Genomic DNA, 18007 nt, shown 5'->3' on the forward strand with positions numbered 1-18007 from the left:
ATAAATTACTAACATACATAGAAAATGTACGCTGCAGCCCATTGGCCCATCGGGCTAACACTCCTAGGCTTCTTTGAACGTTCGTTGGGTTCAACTGAGCGGATTGATTTTCATAAAAAGGCCGAATGAATATTGCAAACATTAACCAAGTCGGTTGGAACTTGGGGCACAGTGATGTCAAATGTGAACTATTGGATCATTCATAGACTACGATGGGATAGGATCATCTAGTTTGATGGGATATTTTACAGACGACATGCAATGATTCTGTTTCTCTGTCACAAAAACTATCAATCTTTTATAAAATAGGGTGTGTCTCCAATCTTTTTCTACGTATATCTTTGAATTCAATATTCAGTTATTCACAATAACTGAGTTTTTTTTTTTTGTCTTCTACAGTATAAGAATTAAGAACACAGGCTAATGTTTATGACATAAATAAACAAAATCTGGAAATTTAATAAAAATTGGGAATTTAATTAATTTTATAGCTAAGTGATTGGAGCAAGAAAAAAGGAAAAAAAACATGGTTAAAGATGATAAACACACATTTTAGTTTGTATTTTCAAACCTATTTGGTCATCTAATCTTAGCATTATCAAATAGATGGTAATAACTTTTTCTAAATTTATAGTTTAACTTTATATTATTCCATTATATCCCAATTTCTCAAAAAAAGCACCCTACGAAGTGAGAAGATATATAGGTAGTACGTTGGAGTGATGGAGGCTAAAAGCTACCGTATAATACTGCTATATCCTTTGTTATCAACTGTTGCAATGCATCCAAAGTGGTTAACACAGAGACGTTTGTCAAACTAACATGCACAGACAAATACACACAAATTTGAAAACACATTGACAGTTCATTCGAGAGATGTCTTATAATTTTTTTAACTTCAAAACTTTGGTAAAAAAAAAAATATTGAAAGGATGTGTAATTTGCTAATTTAGCATGGAGAGACATAGAGCAAGTAACACTCAATGCTACAAGATTTTACAAGTATAGTTTTATAGATTAAATAGGTTTCAATATATAGATAAATACCAATAAATTTTTTTTTTTGGTTGTAGAAGAAAGAGAATTGAGACAGTTTGGTACAAGTTGTTCTCTCACTTCTCTGGAGAATTTGGGTTCCCGAGAACTGGAAAAGATGAAAAGAAAACCAAAAGATTACACATTTTCATAAATTCTTTTTCACCTTTTCATATTTTGTGACAACTCACAAAAACACATACTCTTTTTGTACTCTCCTCTTTCTTTTTTTCTTTCCATTGTTATTAAAATCATTCATTCTGTCTTTTGTCCTCTGTGTCGTCGTTATTATCTTAGAAAAAATAATTACAATTTTATTTATTTGTTTCTGTAAAAGCCCATAATCCAAAAAAAATTATGAAAATAAAATAGAAATAAATAAATAAATACATTTGTAAATTTGTAATGTGCTGCAAGCCTGCAACACTCTGCACATTCATTAACTACACTTTCTTCCAACTTGCAAACTATTCATTTCTTTTCCCCTTTCCTCTCTTTTGTCCTTTCTCTTGTTTTGGGACTTTCACATTTCCAAACTCCCAAATCTTTTATTATTATTATTATTATTATTATTATTATTATTATTATTATTATTATTATTATTATTTCCAGCTAGAGCATTCAATCTCTTCGGTTCACACTTCACACTGATATTGTCAATATTTTTCTTAAATCATGACAATTTGAATTTAACATTTGGAATACTTTTGGAGTCCCTACAACAAGTTATCAACTCTTTAGTTTTCGAGTGTTTTGTTGAAAGTTTTTGCCTTGATGTGATATATTCAAATGTGATTGAATTACTGTAGTTGGCATATTATTGAAATGTTACAAGCAAATAAAACAAAAAACTGAATATTCATAATGTTTTTGTGGTTTTAATCGTGAAACAGATATGATCAACTTCACGCACTCAGAGAAAAAAAAAAGAACTTTTACAATTTAGAAAAAAATGTTTTGGACTTTCCATGTTCAATAATTGGCGGTGGCTTGGCTTGGCTTGTTAGTGTTATGATAAGTTGATAACACATCAGCAATATGAATACTTTTGGACTTTCACGTGTAACATATTGGTGATGAATTTGGAATGGAACACTATACTATACGTAAGTGAGGAACATAATATATGTATGTTCCTATTGACCCAAAACGGTAAAAGATGGTAAAAACATTAAAAAATAAAATAATAACGGAATAATTAACAACAAAAAAATAGTGATAACATGAGACTTAAGAATCAGCAATAAAACATGAGATTCTTGACATTATCACTTAATTTAGGGAGAGGAATAGTCTTTGGAGGACCAACTCGAGACACAGAGGAAGGATGATGATTCATGGATCCTCCTCCATTAGATTCAGATGATCTTTCAATGTATAGCCTTCCTCTGTACGCTGCAAGGTGAGCATAATAAGCCGGTGGCACAATCGAAATAGGTTTCGTGCATCTCACGAAAGTGTAACACAAGTTATACACAAGTCTCTGCAACTCATCTGAAGTGAACTCGTTCTCGTCCCATAGGATGTGGTAATGCGTTGGCCTGCTCGTTCCCTTCACTCCCAAATGGCTACAGAGATAGAAATCAAACTCTTTCGGATGTGTTATCACTGTATCAACAACTGTACCTTGAGGGATGTTCTCATGGTCTGGCTCGCATCTGAACAGCCTCGTGTGGTGTCTTTTCTGGACCACTGCGAATGTGATGCTCGGATTGTAATCTTGGAACTTGGAACAAGCGGCTTTGATTGACTGAAGCTCTTCTTGGAGGATTTTCTTGAACTGTGTCTCGCTCACACCGTCTCTGAAGAATATGATCCGATTCGGAAGCTTGTTTACGGCTTTGTAGAAATCGTCAAGAAGTTCCTTGACCATCAAGTCAAGATCTTGAATGATCTCTTGCCTATGAGTCTGAGACCTCATTCTTGAGACGTATCGGTTAGCTTCTGGCCAGTTTATGCTCCCAACCACAGCCGCTACTGAAGGACTACAATCATCAAACGGATGAGGATGCGTTACATCAGCTCCCATAAAGATCACAGGCTCATCAGGTCTAAGCAGTCTTGGAATGTGAGAAGGTATCGATTTGTAGAGCTCGGTCATGGATCCACCTATCTTGGCATTAATCTTGAGAGCTAAGTTTGAAACAAACTGAGAACTGAGCTTAGTGATGTTAGGGTATAAGCAGCATTGTGTCACAACGCCAATTCTTGTCTCTGCTATCCTTTTTAGGTCTCCATACCCTTTATGTTTTTTCTCCATTACACAAATAATCAGCTGGAGATTGTTCGATGCAGCTCTTTGAATCTCCTTCAGTTTCGACTCGAGAAGTGAAATGTTGTTGAGTATGTGTGATGGTTCAAAGAAGGTGCTGCTTATTGTGTTCTTGCTTAAGAAGACTCCCAAATGCTCACACTTTTGAGTGAGCTCGTTTATGAACTTGGGGATAGTAGATTTCTGATCCGAGCTGCCTCCAATACTCATCAAAGCCCATCTCTCGATTCGTGATCCTTTGAAAACTTTACATTCTTTAAGGTTCTTTGGACGGTCAAGTTTAAGCTTTGGAGGCTGAAGTATTCTTCCTTTGAGTAATGTCATTCCTTTCGAAACCTCGAGGTTGAACTCTCTTGTTTGGTTTCCGCTGTCAAACCGAAGAAACAAAAAAGATTAACCGATGTTTTTAGTACTCGAATATAGAAACTAGGATTAACTAAATTACCTTGATGGACCAACCGATCCTGCCATAACCTTATCAATAATAGCTTTCCTTTCATTTGGTTTTTGGCAACCCATTTTCATAATCTTTGCAGCTTGATCATCTGAAAGCTTCCCAAGAAACTTTTGACCTTCACAAATCATACATAGTTCCATAGGAAGGTAACAAGGTCTCGCCCTACTAATCTGCAGACACGGCAAGTTCTTGTACTGAATCTCGTAACCATAATGATCTTTAAAGTAGCTCATAACCCTTAAATGCTTCCCATCTCTATCCGGAAACCATAACTTCTCTGTAATCTCCTCTGTTAACCCGTAAACACGATACCTTTGAACTGTTTCTCTATGGCAAACAAAGACTCTTATGTTCGTAAGTGCTTTCTCCACTTCTCTCTTTTCCTCCAGACTCAATTCTTTACCTTTGTTCCTAGGAAGATCCTTGAGAAACTCAAGCCGCTTCTGCAAGTAAGCTATTACTCCAATGCTTTCATGGAAAGCTGTGATTGAGAGATCCATGTTAAGAGCTAAACCTTGCTGAGTCTGTCTAAGACTCTGGAAGAACCCTCTGAGTCCAACAGCTCCTCCACCAATCTCTTTTGAACCACCCATAGAACTTGAGTAAAACGATCTTCCAATCGATGTACACTTCTCCATTGGATTCTCCCTCAAGATAACATCAAGAGCATGAATGTATTCTGGAGGCAGAGGAGCCCAATCTTCTCCTTCCTTTCTCTGTTCCTTCTTCCCATCAAACTTGGACACAAGCCTCATATTAACCCTAAACAGTTTATCAATCTTCTTCGGAGGTTGCTTCTCTCGCAAGTCACCGGAACTCATCACAGCTTTGCAAGTTGGCATAGGGAGATTAACAAAGAACTCAAGCCTATCGTCCTGAAACTCAACAGGGCTGTAAATGTTTTTCCTACCGTCAAAAGCCGGAACAACACCAGAGAAACTATTCCGTTCTGTCTCCACCAGCTTCTGTTTGATCATCCGAGCAATTTCTTTTGAAGGCTGCGGAGAGATCTCAACGTTGTAATGGTAAATCCTCTGCAAAGGATCGAACTTGACAAGAAAATGGTTAGCGAGAAGGTAAATGACAGAGCCTTCTTGACCACCAAAGTCTGGTCTTTTAGCAACCACTAATGATGCTGCTGCTTCTGTTGTTGCTATGGAGCCACTCACTTTGTTGTTGGCTTTATGTTCAGAAACTTGTATCTTCTTCTTCTGATGTTGTTGTTGCTGCTTCCTCTCCACAACTGTTGATACAGAAGAAGCAAAAAAAATGGGTGAGTCAAAGTCAAATTAAACTTTAATTGTATTTTTGATTGAAACACAAAAAGATGCAAATGAATCAGTACCTGTAGAGAGTATTAAAGCAGACAGAGAGTTTGTTTTCAGACATTAAACACATTAAAAAGAAAAGAGAACATTTAAAGAAAAGTGAATATTATTGTAAGTACAGAGGGATATGAGTAAGGAGGACCATTTAGACATTTACACAAATACTACTACTAGAGAGTCTGTGTGGGAAATCACACCAAAACAAAGAAAGAACAACAACAAGAGATAGCCTTGAAAACCTCGTCCAATAAAAAATAAAGACATAGGTGAGGATCCTAAACCTTTTAAGACAAAAGAACCAATACATGCAAACAAGAAAGAAGAAGAAGAAGAAACCAAGAACAAGAAAAAGACAGTTTAGTTACCTTGAGAAACAGGGAGAGATTTGTTGAAACGGGTCATTGAGTGAGGTGAAGGAGGAGGAAGAGGAAGTAGAGGAGGAAGAGGAGGAGGAGGAGGATGAGGAAGAAGAGGAGGAGGAGGAGGAGGAAGAGAGTTGTGAAATTGAGAGTAGAAGTAGCAGTAGTAATAATAGTAGTAGCTGGACTGAAGACTGAGGTTTTGGTGAGAAGAAGGGTGCAAGAGAAAAGGAGGAGGATTGGTTTGAACATGGTGATAAGGCTTGTGGAGAAGAGGTGTACTTGATTTGGAATTGGAGATATGTTTTGTACTGTTATGATGATGATGATGATGATGATGACTTTGAGTTTTAGTTTTATCTTCCATGGCTGAGGAGAAAAAAAGCTGTGAAAGAGAGAGAGACCTTTGGCTTTGGCAAAACAGAAGAGAGAGAGATAGAGAAGGTGTGAGTGAGTGAGTGTGGGTTTATGAGAGAGAGAGAGAGAGAGAGAGAGAGAGAGAAGATAAAATAAGGCAGAAAGGTATTGTCTGGGTTGTTGGTCAGGCCTCAGGGAAAGGTCAAAGTCCCCTCTGTTTTTTTTTCTTTTCTGCCCCAACCAAAATAATAAAATGATGTTATTTAATACTTATGTTGTCATAAATACGTACGCTCTAATTGTTGGTAATTAAAAATAAAAAATTAAAGATCTATAGTGTTACTTTAAACTCTTTAAGACATATTTATAACAAATTTGATATCGTTCTTGATTAAAACTATAGTACTTCTTGATTATATATAAACGCAATGTAGTGATTACCAATGTTGTTGGTTGAGACATTCATATATGATTTCTTTTTCAACGGCGTAAATGATTACTTTATGGTTTTCGTAAACCCCAAGTTGTAAACATGTTTTTTTTTTTTTTTTTAAATAGAATGGAATGGACCAATACATTCATTAGATCGAAATATGGGACCATTCTCTCTAACTTATTTATTCTTGGTACTATTTCTTCGTACTTCATTAATAATAATACTAGACACTTTGGACTCTTTCACACAAATATTACATATACTTTTCCGAATATTTTGTTTCAAGAAAAGCTAGCAACACAAATTTAATTAGAACATTGTTAAAGTTACCATTCGTGTTTTATTTACTAGCATATTGTTATATATGTAAACAATGTTCTTTTGGTTCGGTTGACTGAACTTTTTTAATTTAAATGTATAAGTTGTTGACAAAAAAAAAAAAACATTACAAAAGTTAGATTAATGAATAATGATCTTTACTACTATTGATTGTTTATTTTGGCAAACTAATTCAATAGTATAACATGAAAGCAAAATAATTCAATCAAGAGCCTTTTTGGCTTCTTTTCATTTTTTTATGGTGACCAAAACCCACATATTTATCTTCATTGAATAATTGTAATTCTTGTGATAGATATAGGCCATGAACAATGGTTTGATGATTTTATCATATCAACATCGATATTAGGTATCAAATCCCTACTCTCTTTTTTATCATTTCCCTAAAGATTGTGTCCAAAATTTACTAGAAGTAATGCTAAAAGATGGATCATATGGACTTGAGAGAAAACGGGTCTGATTCAAAGAGTTTACTTTTATGTAATGGAACACTAAATATATTTACTGGGACCAAACAGATTTGGTCAAAGGCTCAAAGCTAAAAAGTTCCCTATATCCCCCATTGTTTTGGGCTAAATTTGCTCTCTACTTTTTAATCCAAATTAGCTTAGCACTAATTAATCATTATATAATTGTTTTTGCCTTTCTGTGGTAATTAATGAAAACCGCTAATCCGTTGAGTTCCTGTTTTAACTTTTGATTTTGTCATTATTATTTGTTAGAATAAATTTATGGAATGTGGTGATGTATATGGGGAAATATGATTAACGTGGACCTTAAACCATAATATTACTCCATTACAAACTACTACTGTATAATGTTTTTTTCATCTTTCTTTCCCATGTTTTTTCCATTTTTCAGTTTGCACTGATCATTTCTTAATCTTAGCTATCAACTTTAGATTAAAGGTCTCGTAACATTAGATACAGAATATTTTTTAGAATTAATTACGGCTACCGTAAAAAAAAAACAGAGATGGATATGGGTAGATTACAAAAGCAAATAGCAGATAGAATACAAATAGTAGAAGGTTTGGGTGATTACGGAGAAATTATGAATTACTTTTAATTTTTAAAAACTCATTAACGCTTTGTATAATGAGTTTATAGATAATATAAAAACAGCTAATTCGAATATAGTAGTCATTCGCTAACGACAAAACAGATTAAATGAATATATAAGTATTTGATACCAAAATCAAGGTCCAATCTCTCTAACCAATATATTAAAATATCAGATGACCCGTCGTTCCAGTTACCAATATCTTGATTTAGACAAGAGCCTATAAAGAACAAAGATTGTGTAAACTGTCATCATCTGATTATCTTTGGATACCTATTTATTTCCATGAAAACAAAATTCTCTTTGCAACTAGTAGTATCTTTCTATCAAAGAAGACAAGTTATCAAATTCGCGATTTAATTTTAAGTAATTAACCTGCTCTTGTAATCAAATGATGTCGTCAATATAAGAGACATGGTTAAGATATGGGTAATCATTGTTTAGTTCAAAGTGAAAGCATAATTATTGCTTAATTTTATATCGTGACTACTAGGTTTAGATAACAAACTGTAACGTTTAGTAACTGTTAGTAGTCAATATTTAACATTTTGATTTACCCCTTTTTCACAATGCTGCACAAGAAAGAATAAACAACGGATAGATGTAATTAAACTACTCTCTGTAGTAAATAAAGATTTACAAATAAATGATGATATTGGGTTTCAATGTAGATCTCTAATGTTTGAGGTATAAGGGAAGAAGTATATACATATTGCACATGGATGTACAGAGAAAGTTTGTAATAGAAGAGGTACAACTTCAAACCTCAGTAGAAGAGAGAAGAGGACTAGTGAGGCTATCACTTCTGCTTCCAGATAATCGAAGTGGGAGCATAGCAGGATCTTGGTACGCACTAACCAAGTTATCATAAAACTCAGGCATTCTTGGATCGTTTCGATCTTCTTTATCTCTCTTTGTCAACACCTAAAGAACCACAAAACACACAGAGTTATACAACTTTTTTTTTTTTTTTCTATGTTTGTATGAGATTTGTACCTCAGCAGGATAAGCAGTGAAAATAGGCATGAAGCGTTTACGACAGAACTCGTTGAAGAGAAGAGTACAAACGGGAAGAGGGACAAGCAAGTATGTAGCTAGTTCCATCTTCTTTAGCGCAAATAGACCGATTGCAATTGCGTGCATGAGTACAAGAGAGAATATCATCGTATAGTGTATCATCGGCCAAAACATCCCACCCGTATCAAACTTTGGAGCATACACGTTCATAAACTGCATCCCAAAACGCAATTGAGTGCTTAGTTCTAGCGGAAGGAGAAATCTAAAAGGAGTATAAGATGTATGTCATACTCATACATACCTGGTTCCGGTAGACAATGTATGCAAGGCAGAAGTAGAAAAGAATGAAAGGAAGAATCAATGGAGCTAAGAAGAAGTATGTAATCCCAAGAAGTCCTAAGAAGAGAACTCTTGGAGTGTCTCTGTGGTACCGCATTGGCGGGACAACAAATTCATTTTCATCTGAAGGTTCAAATGATCTTTTTATGTAACTGACCATGAAGGGAACTACACGGAAGAGTTCAGTCAGTGTATCCGTCCATCCTGTTGTCACAACATAGGCGATGAAAAATGATGCCTGCAAATGATGTAAACCCCCCGGTTAATCCAGTTCAGTTATCAACTACGAGTAGTGACCATTGTGTGTGCCAATGAATGGTGGGAGAAGTTTTTTTACCTGAGCCGGAACAGCCACAGCCAACTTGACAGGAATTTCCTTTGGATCTAGGATTACAGAAAGCTTGTAGAAGGCTGAACCAGAGAAAACAGTTGCGAAAAACACATTCCATATTGTGAACCAGATCACCTTGTTGCAAGCACTCTTTTGTATATCGCTGTGGCAAATGTGCCCTTGGATAGAAGAGAGAAACTCCATGATGGGAGGTACGACTTTCAGAGACGTCTGAAGTATAAGACTTGGAAGGTATCCAGTTATTATTTGACTTACAACTTTCCTGCAACATAGATTGCTAAGGTTTAGCACAAAAGTGTTGTTCAAAGGTAATGGGAATGAAAAGGTTTCACTTACATTGATAGAATCAGTGTCAAGAATGGGAACATAAATTCTAGTGCAGGCAGGTTGGTGAGACCTTGGACAAGTACTACTGGAACAAGAAACAAGATGGTAAGGAGAAGACAAGCGAAGACAACCAGAATTTTAGCAAGCCATTTCTGCATAAATGATGCAGAGAAGAAAGGCCAGTGAACGTCATGAGGTTCTGGTGCTGGTTCTGTGAGCCAGTAAGTGGGGTTGATTGATTGTGGCATGTGGAGTGCCGTTGCAGCACCATACCGAGACTTGAATGATACAAAAGCAGCTCGAACTTCCTACATCAGAAAGAAGTATCCAGAAGCATCATTATCTTAATTTCAACTCGAATACATAATCAGGTGCTAAACCATAAGTGTCATACTTTTCCAGGAGCTGAAACTTCAGCTTGCCCCAATCGTATGTTCTGTTCCATTTCCTGTAACACATTCTCATAGTGATCCTCAGGAGTGTTCTTGCGACTAAAGAATCTCATTGGCGTCTTCTTAACTGGCTTCTTATGTTTCACCTTTTTATATAACTTTTTGGCCTGATCCTGCAAGAGCCAGAATGGAACAAGAACCATAACCAAGAGCTCAGGTAGTAATAGGTAGCGATAACATGCACATTATAAAGATATACTGCCCAAATGAAAGCAGTTTAGCTGTTTCAGGACTTACAACAACACTTCGGAGTTTACTTGTTCGATGGATGACCACATGAGAAAGGTATGTAGAGGAATGATTTTCTTCAAAGAACCTGTCAACAGTGTCGCTCACACTGTTTCCATCTGAAGAGGGAATATTACGAACTAATATAGTGAACTGATGTGGCTGAGGTTTGGATGAATGGAAATACTCAATCCTTTTTAACGCAATATATCTGAATTCCTGTCAAATAAAGCCAGTACTAGTGACAATATATCTCAGTGAAAGTCAAGACTAGTAACAACCTTCTAAAGAGTTATCACTTTAGTAATCAGAAAAACATGGCCTTACAAAGTAAAGAAGACAGCAAACAAATGCAGTCAGAAGATATATAGCTCCAAAGTGAACCCATAGCCTGCAAGAAACCAAAAAGATCTTTAGCTATAACGAAATGTCATAAAAGCCCACAGAACGAATCCGAGCTGCAGTATCTCTACTTCATCTGAGCTATAGTAACAATAACATAAGAGTTTGAGGGTTACCATGGTGAGCGGACTTTGAGGTTTGCAACAGAAAAAAGATCCAAGGAATTAGAAGACCAGTCAGCATAGTCAATAACAATCAGTTGATCTCCAAAGCAGTTCACAGGCAAGAGAACAAAAATCCCAATGATCACAGCAAACAAGAACACTTTCAAACTGCACAATCAATCAAAGAATAATTAAACAAAGGCAAATTAAGTGTACTACAAACTATAGAATACCTTCAAAGTCTTAAAGGTTTTTTACCTGAAAGTAATCATTCTCATAAAGACAACACCATCAAGGCCAGAGGATTCCATAAGTTCTTTTTCTGATGGTCTCCATGATTTCCAAATCCATTTAACAGAAGGTATATACCTTGCCACTTTGTTACGTCTACGTTTAGACGTCCCAGCTGCGAGACGACGAGGTAAAAAAACCTCGTAGTTGCGTGGCTGCTTTCTCAGTACAGAGTAGAGTATGAAGAACAATACACATAGGCAAGAGTTTATCCCGACAGACATAACAAGTGCAGACAAACGCATCTTCTCTTAAAAGGACAATTTCAAATACTTCAAAAAAAACCTCTGTAACTGCATAAACAAATCGGAAACCAAAAAAAAAAACCCAGATTTCAAAATTTTTATTTCTACGAGGTTTCGTCATTCAAATAGAAGTCAATAAAAAAAAAAAACTAAAGATTCTACAAAATCAGAATTAAAATCAAAACCTGAGAGCGAGCGTTGTTGTTGTGAGACTGCGAAAATCAAAAAAGTCCCAAAGACGCGTTTGTGAAAGCTTCTTTAAAGTCAGTGATCGCCTGATCGGGAACAAAACGAGCAATACGAACCAGAGAAAACAAATTATGATCTGAAATTTGCCGATAACAAATTAAAAATTTCCTTAAGTGAGAGATTGATTGATTGTGAAAGCAAAGAGAGCAGATTAGTTAATAAATTTTATTTTTTTGAAAATTGGACACGTTTATATTATCATTATTAGTACCAAATTTTATTCAGACTTTTAGGCCTTCTTCCCTCGCTTCCCCCATTTTGTTTATTTGTTGATACTTTACCGAAAATACCCTTACTATGCTTTGGGATATCTTAATACTTGTAGGACTTTGTGAGGGTATTTTTGTATATTACGGGAAAGTCAACTGTAGTTTTATCAACAACACCGGTGATTATAATAAAATGGAATGAATAAATAAGTGAGCATCTTCTGGTAGATTTGTTTTGTACTGTATTATATTTTACCATACTAGATTAAGACCCTAGAGCACGAATTGAAATTCATTTTATTTATATTTTAATTTTATATAAAATATAATTTATGTGATTGTTTTTAAAAGTTTTTTTTGGATAAAACATTATGCAATAAAATCATATGCTAAATATGAAGATTTGAAAAAAAAGACACCTATTTTGTAAGTTTTATATTGTTAATGATTATAGATAAGCACCCGTGCTATAACACTGGTTAAATTTATTTCGTAATCTATTTTGGAACCCACTATTTAACTTGTAACCAATCAATCTATCAATTTTGTAATTTATCTTTTGTTAACGTTGTGATCTATCGATAAAATCCGTAAAAAATAAATTTGTAATACTGTGTTTAAGATATTTGGAAATAACGTGATATAAAACTAAAATCTTCCGAAAATACAGTTTGGAATATCCTTGATTTTATTTGTTACCATTAATATATCAATTATCAATTTGGAATATCCCTAATATTTAGGTGTAACCAATTAATATTAATATATGGATTTATCTATAACCTATTTGTAACCATTTATTAAAAATATAAAGTCTACAAAAACTATGTTGTGTACTTCCCTTTTATTAAAAAGGGGATTATCTTATTATATAAAGTTGGGTTTTGAAAGTTAGCAATTAACAAGATTTTGACATGTGTCAAGTTATCATTCTCAGATTTTGACATGTGTAAAAGTTACTTTTTATATTTAATAGGGGTAATTTGATTACAACAAAAGTAAAATATTTTGTTTTAAAAAATATTAATAATGTAAAAAGATAATTATAAAAAATTTAGTTATTTTTAATTTTAATTATTAATTCTACAAAAAAATATAGAAAAAGGATTAAAGAAAATATACTGTTAATTATTAATTCTAAATTTTGTAAATACTCACTTCTATATAAACATATATCGTCTCATACTTTTCATCTAACAAAATAATTTATTCAAAAACACTGCTTTCAAGTTTGTTTAATTGGGAACTTTTTTTTAATGGGAAGGTAAATTTTTCCTAATTTTTTAAACCAAAATTTTCTCCTACTTTCTTCTTATTCAGTTGGGAATAGGTAAGATTAATATGTTGACCCAAAAAAGATTAATATATGCGTATTCTTTTTCTAATATTGTATTTTAAAATTTATTGTTGTATTTTTATTTTGTTTTATTTAATTTATATTTTTTGAATTATTTGGGATTCATATATTAGCCTGCTTATAGTTTTCAACTGTTTCTTTAATTATGTCAAATTAATTTTCTTCTAATTTCTCAACCTTGATTGGACGGTCATAAACTCTTTTTTTTTTGCAAATATAATTGTTACTATTCTTCATTCAGTCCCAAAGAGAGATAACGAGTAGAAGCTCATCAACCTAATGGATGGATAAAATATGTTAATCAAACACAAGTTTACAACAAACATAGATATATAGATTGGAAAAACATAAATCGTTGTTGATTGATCCATAGGTGCTCAAAGATGGTGACACCCTTGACTGTGGAAAGGTTTAAAAAAATTGATTTGGCCACATATGTCACCAAAATGCACTTATTTTTTGGTCAGGAGTTCTGAGAGAACTTCATGATGGGTGACCTTCCTCAAAGTGATTGTCGGAACTGTATGAGTGAGGACAAAACACAGGAAAATATCATTTGTTAATTTGTAGGATCGGTAAATAAGTATTTAAAGTCTCCTAGACGTAACAAACCGGTCATCGAGTATGGGTGGATCCACGGGCCGGGAATAGACGTAGGACCCACTTAGGAAGGTGGGCTCATGGACTGAGTGTGGATATGGGCTCACTAAGCAAGGTGGTGGTTGGGGTGTTTTTTTTTTCGCAAAAGAAATATATATTGATTATAAACGATCATTACAGATAGAGTGTTCTAGCCATGGGGGCATTACAATAGAGTCAGTGTAATATTCTGAATTTAAACAACCAAATTTAGCTAAACTATGAGCCACTCCATTACATTCCCTCTTTGTGAACTTAAACGAAACTTGCTGAAGCTTTGAAGACCACATTTTTATATCTCAGACAAGGTTAGTTAATGATACATCAACACTCTCCTCATTTACTATTTTGATAAGTATTTCACTGTCTCCTTCAAAAATTACTGAGTGATATCCCTTAATCCATGCGTGTTGTATAGCCGTGAGCAAACCATATGTTTCTGCCTCTAAGGATGATCTTACTCGGTCTAGTTTTGTTGCACCCCACACTAGAGCTTCTCCCTGATGATTTCGGAATATCCATCCTCCTGTTGATTGGTGTGAATTCTGGTCATAGCTCGCGTCAAAATTGCATTTTATGAATGGAGAACTTGGCGGTATCCAGGTGGTTCTATTCGTCCGTGTAACAGATACCGTTGAATGAGAATGATGCAAGTTGTTAACCCAATCCCTTGTGTCTGACCGCGCCTGTAGGACTGTTTTCGAGACACTCTCACGATAGTTATTGAAGACATGATTGTTTCGTGCTTTCCATATACACCAGATTAACACAAAAGGTAGAAGAGAATCATATATGTTTGATGTTTGCGAGTTATACAATAACAGTTGATTAATGATTTCCTCTGTAGGCAAGTTGAGTTGGTTAATGTTTAAAGAAGGTGTACTGGATTGTCTCCATGCCATAATCGCAAAAGGACAGGAAAAGAACGCATGATGTATTGTTTCCTCTGTTTGGCGACATCGTGAACAAATAGGATCAATTGTCATACCTCGTGATCGAAGTTTTGTTGTGACTGGTATTGCTAGTGATAGGATGCGCCATAGAAAATGTTTGATTTGAGGAAAAATGCGCAACTTCCATCAATGGAACCATGAGGCGTGGGTAAGACATCTCCTGGATCAAAAGGGTAATGGGTGATGAACCAGTAACCTGTTTTAACTGTGTAATCTCCTGATCGGGTGTAATTCCAAATAAGCTTGTCCGGACATTCGACTTGTGAAAGATGAATGTTTTGTATCATCTCTTGATCTTGGGGATGAACATAGCAAAGTAATTTTTGATTGTCCCATGTGCGGGTTTCCCCCCTTTTTGTGATAAAATGTGTTAAAGTCGTTGATGAAAGCGGCGGTGTTGTTTGGACTAAACGAGGAGGGTGTGCTGAAGTGAAATTATCCAATCCTATCCTAGCAGTCCTTCCATCCCCCACTATATAGCGTGAACCTTTCTTGATAATGTCTAAGCCAATTAAAATTGAGGACCATCCATAAGATTGTTTTTTCCTTTGTCTAGCATCTAAAACTGATTCATCCCGGTAATACCTGTTCTTCATAACTTTGGCAAACAGAGAGTCAAGATATTGAATTAGTCTCCAAGCCTGTTTTGCCAAAAGAGCATCACTGAACTTCGCAAGATCCATAAAACCCAATCCACCTTCTCGTTTTTAACGTTTTAGTTTACTCCAGGCAATCCATGGGATACCTTTCTGTGTTGAACTCCTCTCCCACCAGTATTGCATTAGTAAGGTTTCAATTTCAGTTGTGATTCCAATAGGTAGTTTGAAGCATGACATAGCATAAACCGGCATCGATAAAGCCACAGAATTAAGCATGATTTCCTTTCCTGCTGGGGATAATTTCTTGGCAGTCCAACCATTCGTACGTTTTTTGACTCTCTCGACAATATTTCGAACATTTCTTTCTTTTTTCGCCTAAACTGTTCTGGAAGGCCAAGATATTTCCCCCCTCCTCCATGATTAGGGATGTCTAGGATTGACTTTAATCTTGACTGAGTATGGCCATAAACTCTACTGCCAAAGGTGATCATAGATTTTGATGTGTTTATCTGTTGCCCTGAGTAATACTCATAAACATCAAAGATATCTTTCAAATTTTGGCAGTTTTTTTTGTTTGCTTTGCAAAAAAATAAACAATCATCAGCGAATTGCAAATGAGTAATGCTTGGTGCACCATTGCCAATTCGAATTCCACATAAATTCCCTTCCCGTTCGCTTGTGCTGATTAAATGACTTAGGATGTCTAAACAGAGAATGAAAAGATATGGTGATAATGGGTCACCTTGCCGGATTCCCCTTGTTGGTTGTATATGTCCATAGGGAGCACCATTAATTAAGACAGAGTAATTAACAGTCGTTACAACCGCCATGATCCAGTCAATCCATTTGGGACAAAAACCAAAAAGTTTTAGAGTAGTCTCGAGAAAGTTCCACTCTACTCTGTCGTAAGCTTTGGTGACGTCTGTTTTTACGGCCATGTAGTTTTGTGAGACTCGTGTGCGGACCTTTAGCGAATGCATAATTTCGTGAGCTATCATTACATTGTCCTGTATTAATCTCCCTGGAATAAAGGCTGCTTGTGCCTCCGAGACTATGTCGTTCAAGTGGGGTTTTAATCGTTGAACCAAGCATTTAGAGACAATCTTGTATAGTACATTGCATAATGATATAGGTCTGTAGTCCGAAAGAGTTGCAGGATTCTCAATCTTTGGTATCATGCAAATATTAGTATGGTTTATACTCTGTTTCATTGTCCCAGTTTCGAAGAAGGTATGTACTTCTTGTATGACTTGGGGTCCAACAATTTCCCAACATGACTTATAAAACCTTGCTGTTAATCCATCGGGCCCTGGAGCACGATCATCACCAATAGAGCTAAGCGCATTATATATCTCTTCGTTCGTAAAAGGCCGTGTTAATTTTTTGTTTGCCTCCTCCGACACCTTAGGTTTGAAATCCGCAAAAACAGAGGGTGATACATGATGATTTGCTATCGTATAGATATTTGAGAAGAATTCTTGGGCGTGAGCACCAATTTCCTGATCCCCCTGGTATAAGTTGCCATGTACGTCTAGAACAGAAGAAATCCAATTTTTAGCAAAACGAGTTTTTGCACAAGCATGAAAGTAGCTGGTGTTTTGATCTCCTGCAGTCATCCATTGATTTCTACTTTTTTGTTGCCAGTGCTTTTCTTCATCACTATAAGCCTTTGTCAAATCATCTTGCAAGTGTGGGATTGATCTTCTGATAGATGGTATTATACTCTCCATTGCAAAATTTAGTCGTGATTGAAGCATGACTATACGTTCTTCCGAATTAAGCTGATGATCACGTTTTAACTTAGCCATACTTCGCCTGCAGTTTTTTATCCTTTCCGTAATTGAGATGCCTTCATCGTCATCGTTTGTAAGCCAACCTTCTCTTACTGCTAGATGGAAGTGCGGTATGTCTAAAAGACGTTTATCAAACATGAAGATACGTCTTTTATGTCTCACCATGTCATTTAAGTCCAGTAAAATAGGCCTATGATCCGAGCCAGCAAAGTCAAGAAAATGTGCCTCTGCGTTTGGAAAAGGTGCAGCTCCCGGAGAGTTGAACATGGCCCTATCGAGACAACATTGTACTGTGTGGGAATGACGTTCTCCAACCCAGGAGAAAGTGTTCCCTCTTGATCGTATATCTTGGAGATCACAAATAGCTATCATGTGTCTAAACTCTCGAAATGTCCACTCTTCTCGCGGTGGTCCACCTAGTTTTTCCCGGTTACTGATTATTTCGTTAAAATCTCCTATTAGAATCCAAGATTCATTACGTGTTTGGCTTAAATCTTCAAATCTCTCCCACAATTCATGTCTTTCGGTTGGTATTGTATGTCCATACACACAAGACAAATAGAACTTAATGTTATTATGTTCAACAGTTACATCAATAAGTCTCTCATCTTGTGAGAGTAAGGATAAGACAACATTGTCTTTCCAAAATAAACATAAACCTCCACTCCTTCCTTGAGGGGGTTGGATAAAAGCATGTAAAAATCCTAAATCACACTTAAGTTTATTTAAAACATCATCCTGATTGAGAGTTTCAGAGAGGAAGAGAATATCACACTTAGTACTATTACAGAGCTTTTTTAAACGCG

General features: G+C 35.5%; 2 protein-coding genes across 2 annotated transcripts; both read right to left on the reverse strand.

Moving 5' to 3' along the window:
* LOC104788004 (protein argonaute 7) lies at positions 2203-6039 on the reverse strand. The gene is made up of 3 exons (XM_010513671.2): positions 5458-6039; positions 3753-5007; positions 2203-3674 (listed from the first exon to the last, which is right to left on the reverse strand). Exons 1-3 carry the CDS (start codon positions 5816-5818, stop codon positions 2273-2275), a joined length of 3018 nt encoding a protein of 1005 aa, XP_010511973.1. The 5' UTR covers positions 5819-6039; the 3' UTR covers positions 2203-2272.
* Positions 8233-11818, reverse strand: LOC104788005 (CSC1-like protein At1g69450). Its single transcript, XM_010513672.2, has 11 exons — positions 11588-11818; positions 11125-11450; positions 10879-11034; positions 10688-10751; positions 10370-10579; positions 10075-10245; positions 9690-9988; positions 9339-9615; positions 8964-9239; positions 8642-8875; positions 8233-8569 (listed from the first exon to the last, which is right to left on the reverse strand). The coding sequence occupies exons 2-11, from the start codon at positions 11400-11402 to the stop codon at positions 8405-8407; spliced, it is 2130 nt and encodes a 709-aa protein (XP_010511974.1). The 5' UTR covers positions 11403-11450; positions 11588-11818; the 3' UTR covers positions 8233-8404.

Source organism: Camelina sativa, chromosome 5, assembly GCF_000633955.1.
Source record: "Camelina sativa cultivar DH55 chromosome 5, Cs, whole genome shotgun sequence".
Taxonomy (NCBI): Eukaryota; Viridiplantae; Streptophyta; class Magnoliopsida; order Brassicales; family Brassicaceae; genus Camelina; species Camelina sativa.